General features: G+C 20.4%; 1 protein-coding gene across 1 annotated transcript in view; it reads right to left on the bottom strand.

Moving 5' to 3' along the window:
* Nucleotides 1-391: 391 nt before the first annotated feature.
* Nucleotides 392-11888, bottom strand: part of Mctp (multiple C2 domain and transmembrane region protein) — a 35111-nt gene continuing 23614 nt past the window's right edge. Inside the window, exons 6-13 of the mRNA XM_011505208.1 lie at nt 7709-7857; nt 6528-6933; nt 5556-5698; nt 4755-5114; nt 2332-2461; nt 1408-1539; nt 1020-1345; nt 392-555 (exon numbers count right to left, since the gene is read on the bottom strand). Of these exons, the coding sequence (XP_011503510.1) occupies nt 408-555; nt 1020-1345; nt 1408-1539; nt 2332-2461; nt 4755-5114; nt 5556-5698; nt 6528-6933; nt 7709-7857 (1794 nt within the window). The 3' untranslated portion in view covers nt 392-407. The remainder of the gene's footprint in view (nt 556-1019; nt 1346-1407; nt 1540-2331; nt 2462-4754; nt 5115-5555; nt 5699-6527; nt 6934-7708; nt 7858-11888) is intronic.

The raw sequence follows: 11888 nt of genomic DNA, 5'->3' as shown, positions 1-11888 counted from the left end.
GAAAATTAAATAAAATTGAATTCTGCGTTATTACAACTTTGATAGCATAATTTGCATCTAAAAACATCTTAATAATTATTCATGAAAAAATCTTCCTATAAGTGTATTGAATATTTGAAAAGAAAACATTAATCCATGCCTACATCGAATAAATAAAAATATTTTTTATTATACTGCATCATAAAAATCTTATTCACTATCTAAATCTTAATAATTTATTATGTTGATGGACATCACTTGTTCTATGTAAAACTTTAATTTTTCTCAATCATTACTCTATATGAGGCACATCTTCCTTTACAGTGTAGTAGCCCATTTGCTGTTTCAGAATCTCAAGCTTTTAACGCAATAAAGACCTTTTATATATGGCATATGCTTGAGACCCGTGATTTCAAGCTGCGGACATGTTACGCAGTAGTAGTAGTAGCCTTGTGACGTTTCCGTAACTCTCGACGCGTCATAGTGCCAGCACCTCCTGCTAGAGAAGCAGTTAGACCCATAGAATTTCCCAAAGACCGACCTTCGCAGTCAGATGTCGGTACAGATTTCAACTCCCTATTAAATTATTATTAAATAAGTACTTCGAATATAATTTTTTATTTAATTCTACCATAAGTAGAAATTAATTAAATTTGATAGTAGTTTTTGCGTTATTATTTACCGAAGTGATAGACAATAAATTTTTTAATATTCTACAGAACTATATAATTATTTTTATAAAGGAACTGTTTAACTATAATAAAAATATTGAAATTAAAAAATTAAATTTTGAATATTGATTTCAAATTTTACATATAATTTGTATTTACAATGATTTATTTAAAATGTTGTATAGTTTATACATATTTGTTATTTATAAATAATATTTGTTCTTATAATATTTATTTGATAAATAAATGTTAATATGTTTAAACCATAACTAATTATTTCAAGTAAATATGTAAAAAAAAAATAATTTTTCATTAATGAATGATTAATCTTTTAATTATGTTAATATGATAAAATGTTTGTAAAATCACCTATAATTAAGTAATTCCTCATCATCTGGTACTCTGGATATTAAGTCTAGTATTTCATTATTGGGTATAGTGTGTGGCCTGATGATTTTCCTAGCAAATTTATTAACGCCCCAGACTAATATCAAATAGCGTATGGGAATAAAATATAGCACCATAAATCCAAGGATCGCCAATAACATTGCAAGATAGCTAAGATAGGGAACAGTGAAATTGAACAAGTTTTTTACTCTTTCACAAAGACTCGCTATGTAGCCAATTGAATTTTGTACCGTTTGCGTTACTTCTTGAATGGCTTGTAATCTTTCTTTTAAACTCTTTTTTTCTTCCTATTAAAATAAAATAAATGATAATAAGAATTAGATAATGAATACAAAAACGTGAAATTTACCTTATCTTTATCATCATCATCGTCGTCGTCATCACCGAGTGTTAATGGTCCATCATCTGCATTTAAATCTAAAGAATCTTGAATTTGAACAGTTATTTGGTGAGGAAGAGAAGCTCCAGTCAAAATTGATACCTGGTTATAAATAAAAAATTAAAACTAATATGTGAATTACTTTTGTTTATTACATTTTTTGAACTTATATTTAATTTTTATTCTATATTTTCTCTCATAATATAATTATGTAAGCCTTTTAACTGTAGATGAATTAATTACAAGGTTAATCTAACAACATTTACTATTTCATATTTGTTCGCATATATAAATTTATCATCTGATATAGATATGTTAAATTTTATTACTTTTTTGAAAATCAATATAAAATATTTAGCTATTTTTATTTATAAAAAATTTATTAAATCAACATAAATGATTCTCAATTGTACATATTACTTTTATAGCATTCCTAAATACTTTGTTATCTATTGAATATAATAAGTAATTATTATATTATGTAAAATAAAGTTTTTTTAAAAGAAAATTGTATTTGCTTAGTTTATTATAACTAATTGGTTAATAAATCTTATTTTTATACAATAAAATATTAATTGAATTATAAAAATGTCAATTTCGATAATTAAAATTAAAACAATTACATAATTATGATATAATTAAAATTATAATTTCACACAATTATAGTACAATAAAAATCGTTTAAATACAAATAAAAATTGTTTAAATACAAATTTAAAAATTCATAAAAATCCTGAATTTTTATGTATTTAAATTATTTACGAATAAAATGAATTTTGAACTAACATCCTAAAAATATGGAATGCAATACATGTGGGTACATAGAAACATGTGGGAGCAGATTTAATTACACAAGAATTAAGGCATGTTTTATAAAATAAAATTATATCTTACCACGTAATACTTGAATAAGACAAAGAATGCAGCAGTTGGTATCATGTAAGGCTCAAAGTAATAAACCACAATCATAAAAAATATAAGCGCTATTATGCTTCGCATTTTACTTTCCCATTCCCAGCAACTTCTAATTAAAAAGAATGGGCATTAAAACGCTATATTTATATATAAAGATTATTCAACATAACTATATATAACTAAGTATAAAATGATACATTTGAATTAATATAAAAAAAAACAATAAATTAATTTATTTTAATTTAACTCTTATTAAAACAACTTTGTAATTTCTTTCAATTTTTAGAAAAAAAAAAATTAACATACATATCCAATTATAGCAATAAATAGTATAAAAAATAATTTAAAATTTAAAATATCTAAATAAAAATCAATATATGTACGTTAAAAAATTGATTGATTTACTGATTTTTATTTGTAAAACCATACAAAATCGATCGAATTTAAAAAATGATTTTGTATTATTTATTACGATAATATTGAATTTTCTACATTGTGTTTCATAATATTGTATATTATTTAATATTAATTATATGAGAGCAGAATAATAAATAATTTCACTATATATCAAAATAAGTAACAATCTTGTAGAAAATAATTTATAATTACAAATACATTTTACTTTGTAAGAAAAAGCGCAAAGTAATAAGTAATAGCCCTGATCGTAGTTTCTACTAAAAAATATTAATAAGTAGTTGTATATTTATAAAATAATTTTATTTTCAGCCAATTAAGTTAACCATTCTGAATTGAAACGAACATTTTAATGAAAATGAAGTTTATTTATATAAAAATATCTATAGAAATAATAACTAAAAAATTATATTCTTATATTTTTATGCATAGAAAAAATTATTTTAAATTTCTTAATTCTGGAACCTAAAAGACTTCAAATTCATTATTTACTGTATGAATGTATATAAAAACTAAATAATTAATAATTATTAGTTTATTACTTAGATGTAAATTGAGATGAATATTACTTTTCTTGTATAACATAATTAAAAATTCTGTTATACAATTTTTCAAATTCAATTTTTAACATTAATTGTTTATTAATATTTATAAATAATTAATTGTACATATATTTATGAAAATTACAAAATTGACCATTTACGCTCCTAGAAAATAAGAATAAGAGATTCTTATAAATATACTTAAACATAAAAATGATTGGATAAGTATTATTTCATAACTGCTATTATTACAAAATTTGAATAAATCCAATATTATTTCCGAAAAATACAATAATCTGCATTAATTAGGGTATATAAATATATACTATATAGATGTTTTAAAGCTTTTACAATCATGATACTTACACTATCTTTAAGTAACAAAAAATAGACTACACGCGGAATATAATTAAAAATTTTTTTATTTCATAATATTTATTTTCTTTATTAATATTCATTATTACCATTAGAGCTAATAAAAATAATCAAATATTAATATATCATGAAATCTCAATCTTTTACACATAAAAGCATTTGCATTGTACGGATTTATATAAATTTTTGTATAACCATTCAATAAAACTTGAATATAAGACAAAATAAATTCTCTTTTAAAAAATTGAAATTGAATTATTAATAAAAATTATACTCGTTAATCAAATCGTTGATCAAATTCAGTAAACTCATTAAACTCATTAAGTTAAAAAATATAGAACTAATTATTAACATTGAAAGAAAAATTGTAAAAACATAGTATTAAATCAAAATGTAACTATCAGTCATATATAAATACTCATGTAGTGAAACACTCGAAAAAGTATTTTAATAAACCTTTAGTATTTTGTTGAGAAATTGAAGGCTTAAAAGTAAATGTTCTTAATTTACTCTTAGTAACTTCTTTAATACATAATATATCGAATCATTTCATTAATTTTGTGTAATAATTTTTTAGCTTTATTAACACTTATTTAAAGTTTATAATTATCAAATATTTTATAATTTTAAAAGTAAATAAACAAGCATTGCTAAAAATAGAATTTGACAATTCTTATAGTTCACTATAAATTAAAAATTTATTAAACTCAAAAAATCCAATATTTTTGATAAGAAAAATTATAATCTTATTTTAAATTGTGAGTCTACTAAATAAATATATATATATATATATATATATATATATATATATATATATATATATATAAATTAGTATGTACTAATTATATATCAGCAAATTATAAAACAATGAATATAAAAATTTTTTTTGCTAATTTATATTCTCTTAGTATTTTATGTATCGAAATGAGAAACAAGAAATATAACAAAAATTAAGTAATTATATACTATTAAATTATATTACTGTAAAACAAACCTATAATCGTGATAAATATTAAAATATAATAAATTTTTATTGCTAATATGAAAAAATAAAGGAATGCTTAATCTTACTGAATATATTTGCCCAAATCGATGAATGTAACAATAATTGATTTGAGTCTCAGAACATTTCTGAGAAAGACTTGTCTCTTGAATTTTATCTCCGGTTCCATATACTTCTTTTCTTTTGGATTGAGGGTCCTTATACAAGCACGCAAAACGTTCCAAATGATCGTAAGTTCGATTAGAATTTGTGGACCATTGCCCTTTGCGCGACATCGTAACTTCTTGTCTTTTAAGGCGTACCAACGCTTTTCACCATTCTGTATTTTCAATAGTGGTATTACCACTTTACCAAGAAATTCCACCTTATGATCTCTATCTTCATCATATACCGTCACTTCCAGCACTGAATTTATATCTTTCACATTGCTATAAAAATATTTCCTTGCTAGATTCAAACATTTTGTAATGAAATTTAAATTAATTACTTATTGCTCAACCTTTTCATTATATTTTAAAATATATGCACTATATTTCAGCATTAAGTAAAGTTAAAGGAATTGCTTCTCAAAACTAATTTTTCTGTAAAGACTTACAATATTTTTAATTACTTAATCTTTAAAAAGAAGACATTTATTACACATTTCATATATATAAGAATTCGTAATCAAATTATAGATAATGTAAACATTTTTATTTAAGCTTTTAATAAAAAAATCTGTGCTATATCTTTTAATAAGTCTTGTAAAATAACCAATATTTATTAAATAATAAAAATAAAATATATTCTATAATATATATATATATATATATATATATATATATGTAAGTTAAAATCTATTGGATATGTATATGTTAAAAATTACTTACAATGTGAATATTTTTTGCCAAATAGGAGCTAATGTTTTATATTCAGTTTGAGTTTGCAATCTTGAATTTACAAGTTCAAGAACACAAAACGGATCACTTTTACCTCCCAAATCAGCTGCAGCAAGACCTTGAGCTCGATAGACCTAAAAGGAATTGATAAAATTGTACGTTATTAATCATTTCAAATTTAATTTTAGATTACAATAATTTATTCCTATTATATGATGATTAGACAATTTCAATCAAATTAAAATTCTTTATAAAAACAATACATTAGCTAAAGTAGATACGCGTTTGACTAAACTTAATAAATAGAAGAGATATAAAATTATTTGAAATTTTTAAGTAAACGTAGTAATAAAAAAAATAATAGGGTACAATATAATCAATATAATCAATAAACAAACAATATAATCATTATTCAGTACCAACAGTTATATATTAATTTATAAAATATGAAATTTATAGTCCAATAAGCATTTTGAAGTTTATATTTGGTATTAATACATTTGGTAATTATAAAAATCAAAATAGATAATTTAAAATAATTTTTTTTAAATAATAAAAAATTTTAAAAAATGTTTATATTAATTGAAAAGAATTTAGTAAAATAAATATAAATTCAATTGAGAATACAGTAAAAACATCGATTACTTCTTGATGCATATTTGTATATATAAATGTATATATTTGTATAATGCATATATATTTGAATTATTAAAAATACAAATGTTATAATGAATTTTAGTTTGAATTCATTGTTTTTAATTACAATATTTCTATAAAACAATAAATTCTAAATTTATATGTTCACTTATATTTTCTTTTTATAAGAAAAATCAAGTTCATTTACATCATTATCATATAAATAAGTATTAAAATATATAATTATGAATGTATTCATTTTGTATTAAAAAACTATTTTCATTATTTATTTTGAGAAAAATAGAACAAAATTATAACAAGAACTACCTTGACTGTTAAATGCCCAACATCTTTGATCCTTTGAAGGGTGTTCGATAAAGAATATTTCTGAATAATTTGCACTTTTTCTTGGTGTGACTCTTCATGTACTGACAGATCACTAATGGTTTCACTCGCTGTGGTGCCACTTATCGTAAGCAACAAAAAAATATTTCCCGCACCATCTTCAAGACTCCGCCACAAGCGATGCGTTGTTTCACGCCCTAAAGTTGTAAGATCGATAACGACACGCCCCATGAGATCATCTTGATGACTACGATCCCTATCCCAGAGAGTCACCTCAAGCTCTTGACCTACATATGGATCTTCATAAAGGTGGAGATCAAATTGCTCAAGCCATATGGGGTTTAACGTCTTATTTGCAACTTTCGATTTATATTTTTCTGATCCCAAGCTATTTAGAAATTCAACCAATACTTTTGTAAAATCAGACTGTTTTTAATTTATTATGTATATTTTAGAGTATTATAATAAATCTATATTATTAATGTATACTTAATACTTAATGTATTATATCAACCATTGTACTATTATATCAACTATTGTACTTTCACACAAATAATATAATTTTATTTAAATATTTATCCATTAGATAACAAAAAAAAGGTTTTTTTTATTAAATATAATTTTCGACGTTCATCATAATATTATGAATTATACAATAAAAATATTTAAATTTTTTATAAATAAAAAATAATAAACAATGAAATGATATTAAAATATAAAGAAAATAATAATAAATTGAAAATTTATAATTGTGAAATTTTAATAATCGCACGTTTGATTCTATTCAATAATTATTTCATTACTTACAATCGTTATGATAAGCTGATGAATATCTAATACAATTTCATAATTAATTACTAATAATTTATAAAGAATTATTTTTTTACAATTAACAATTATAAGCCAAATTAAATTTAGAAAATAACAATAAAAATAATAAAATTGTAAATCATAGCTTATATTGTAATAATTTTATGATAATTTTTAAATAAATTTTTATAAATCTCGATTTATTATAAAATATGAAATTTAATTATAGTTTTGAAATTTATTTTTATTAATAATACAAAAATATATACTTTTAAATTTATTATAATAATTAAATAATGTAAACTAGAATAAATAATTTCACATTTATTAATCTTACTAATTATTTAACTTACCGAAATTTAACATATGGATCTGAAAGACCATCTATATGCATTGGTAATAAATTTTTTGCTTCAACGAGAACAATTGTAACAACAGAACTCCATATTTGAGATTTTAATTTCCGATTTACTTCTGCCAAACGACTACTTCTTTGAAAATACTAAAAAATATATATATAATACATAAATATATATAAATATATTTAATTATACATTATAAAATGAATCAATTAATTAATCGATTCTATATAAATATATTTTTAACTGATTTTATAACATTAATCATAAATAAAAATTTATATCTATATATTTAATCAATTAATCAATTATTTACAAAATTATGATTATATAATTAATTAATTTGACTAATTATAAAATTTATACATTAACACTATTCAACTGAAAATTAATATATTTATATTTTATTTACACTTCTTAAATTAAAAAAATAAATTAAATTAAATTAAATTAAACAAGAATTAATTATTTATTTAAAATTTCTTATATCATATATACTGATAAAGAAATTTTAAAATTTTTATGATTTAATACTTGAATATTATCAAATTATTATTAAAAGAATCATTTAGTAAAGTTCAACAATTTTATTTTACAAAATTTTTTTCGATTTATACTTTTTCAATTTTCATATACCCTGTGAATATCTTCCATTTTATTTTTCAAATTATCCTTTATTTTATTGAAACAATCTGGAAACTCAAATGTAAGAATAGAAGTTTCATTTTCAATTATAGATATCTTCATATAAGTAAATGCAGATATTGATGATAATAAGATATCAAATGCCTTTGAGATTAGTGAATTCGTCGCGCTTTCAGTAGTTTTTATTATTTTATTCGGAAGTGTTGATTCAGTATTTGATTTATACTTATGTCGCTTTTTTGTATCCAGTATTCCTTAGAAAGTTGTGTACGCCTTTGTCATGAAGGTATATATTTGTAATATTTTGTAATATATTTATCACTTTCGGATGTTATACTAATGTCGTATTGACTTTTAACCTTTATTTTTAATCACTTATGTATTTTATTTGAAAATAATAAAATAAAATTTTATTTACGAATTTATGGTTATAACTTTCACTGAAATCAATAAATTAATATAAAGATGTGTAGAGCTATTTAAGTAATGAAGTTTTATTACTATTTTCCATATTTTTTGTCTAATAAAATTTATTATTTATTCTATATATTCTATATATATTCTCTATATATTTCCATATTATTAAAACTAAGTCACTAATATAAAGAATATATTTTTAATTAAATAAATAAGAAATTGAACAAATTTTATTAGTATAAAAAAAAAGAATTTTGAATCTCACTTTACACACAGCTCTCTTTTTATGGAATTACCTATCTTGTATCGTATCTACAACCTTCCATTTATATATAAATATGTTTCTGACTTATTTCATATTTATGCAAATTGAAATTCTTTAAAAATTATATACAGAGCTTTTTTCAAATGTTCTCCGTAAAATTTCCATTAGGTGCAATTTCTATCCAAGTAATATCTTCGATGTGCTTTTCATTGGTAATTTCATAGATCACTTAACTAGTGATTTATCGATTGTTTAATTTACAATTATGATTGAAAAGTTATGCGTTTCTAATAATTTCTTTGTCACTAACATTATTACTAATAGCAATTAATGAAAAAACATCATTTACTGCTTCAGAAGTTCAGAATGTTGATATAGAATCTCTGAAAACTTCTTCACAATGATTTTAAATTAGTTCATACATTTTACTGTAACAGATTTTGTTCATATTTATTCGAAGAAAAATTGAAAATATATGTGAATATTAAGTGTAATACTTTTTACGATGTAAAACCATTTGTCTATTGAACTTCATTCTTAATAAAAAAGATAAAATAAATCCGCCAATATTCTTATTTTTCATATATAATATTTAAAAAAAATAATATAATTTTAATAAGCAATATTTAGAAAAAAGATATCCAATTTGATAACATGTTAGAAAGTAAAAAATAAAACTAATTGTTATTTAAAAAAACTTTAATATCAACTTAATTTCAAAACATATTTTTAAACTTTAATTTAACAAATAATATATAAAATTACTTGTTAAATTCTGTACACAATACAATGTAATATATATTAACAAAAGCTATATTATATTAATACATTTACATGTGCAAGGTTTTATCGATTATTTAACTAAAAATCTTTATATACTTTTTAATACACATAAACAATACTTTGAAATCTATTCGTGGTTTCAGTAAAAATAGATACTTCAATTTGTATGCAATATGAAAATGAAAATTTTTTTTAAAAAATTAAATATGCCAACTCACTATAATATATATAGTATAATAATAATATATAAAAATTTCATTATATATATAGAATGTTTTCATTGTGCTTAAATTATAAAAGTTGAAATACGATAAACGTTGAATAAATTAATAAGTATTTGATAATTTTATGGCACTTCATTAAATGTGCCAAATTCAAATTAATTATTTTTTATTTATTAAAATGATCGATTTTGCTATACTGTGTATTTGATATATAATCACCGTTAGATAATAAACTAAAACTTAAAAGTATTTACAATTAATTTTTTTAAGTTTTTGTCGGTAATTTAAATTTTTAGTATTTCTATTTATAGAGAAAATAAGAATCTGAAATATTTTATTACTATAATTGTTAAATATTATATAAATGCATATTGCATTATATAATAATAATTGTAAATAATATAGAATTTTGTATTATAATCATAATAAGAAATATAGTCAATACAAAATTATTTATAAATAATTTTTTTTTTATATTATTTATTAATGATTGTAAGTTTTATTTTTATTATTTATATATTACTTTTATTAGAAGAAAAGCTTTCTTTTAATTATTGTAAAAATTCACAAAATATTGTAATTTCATAATCTTAGTTCATTTTTTCTCTTTGTTTATATTGGAATTATATTCACAATGAATTATAACAAGTTACTTTAAGTAGATAAATTTAAATGGGAAAATAATAAAAAAATAGTTAAAAAATTTTACTCATTGTATAATAACAATAAATATGAAGCTACTAATATCACTATTTAAATATACTGTAAAAAACTTTAAAAGAAACAAAACATATTGGGATTTACTTATAATTTTAAAACAGTAAAATCTAAGACACGATAAACACATAGGTGTTCTAGAGTTTCTCCGACTCAATACTGACGTTATCGTTTGATTCTAGTTGGTGCTATCGTTTTTTCTAAGCTTTATACATATGTGCTCCCCTCCTACATTACTGAATACTGAAATGCAAATACTAAATTAATTTTTACTTAACTTATTATAAGAATATTCAGAAAAACCAAAGCTTTTCTGTTAAATAAAAGTCAGTTGATATCTACTTAGATGAATTTGAAGCTATTTGAAAATTTTTTAAAATATATTATTATTAGACAAAGATTGAATTAATTTTAAAAAATTAGAATTTTCCATACAAATTTTATTTATTTAATTTATTATTTACTTAATTATTTTATTAAAAATAATAAACTAAAAAATTTTATTCCAAAATCATTAACATGAATATTACTAACATATAATATTACTAACATCATATTATTTTAATTTTTACAATACCATTTCCAAAGCTGCCTAAAGTACACAAATCAGATGAGTATAAAATATAACTAATCACCTTTAAAAGTAAACGCATTTAGTAAATGTTTTATTTACAAACACTAAATAAATTAACTTTATTATGCAACATTAAAGATAGTTACAAAGATATATTTATATAATAATTTACTTTCAGATTTGTGATAAGTAATCCCAACATATATATTCAGATGTAGAAAATATAATTATAACAATAATTTCAAAAAATTATTTCGAAAATACTAATTTTTTATATCATTATTACAAGTAAAAATATAATATTAATAACTTATTTGTTGTTAAGCTTTGTTTCTAAATACAATAATTTATAATTTATACAAATTTTAAATACATTATGTAAAATAAAAACCAACAAAATAAGTAATAAAAAGAATTTGATAAATAAATAAAAAATTAAAAACTTATGAAGTAATTAATAATCATTTTTTAGTATTCTGTTCATTTAAATTGTTGATTCAAAAGTATTTCTATTAATTTTAAATTGCTAATAATTTTAAGAATTTAAAA

The sequence above is a fragment of the Ceratosolen solmsi genome, unplaced genomic scaffold (genome assembly GCF_000503995.2).
Source record: "Ceratosolen solmsi marchali unplaced genomic scaffold, CerSol_1.0 scaffold93, whole genome shotgun sequence".
Taxonomy (NCBI): Eukaryota; Metazoa; Arthropoda; class Insecta; order Hymenoptera; family Agaonidae; genus Ceratosolen; species Ceratosolen solmsi.
Note: the sequence above shows the minus strand (reverse complement) of the source record. Positions and strands in the feature narration are given on the sequence as shown.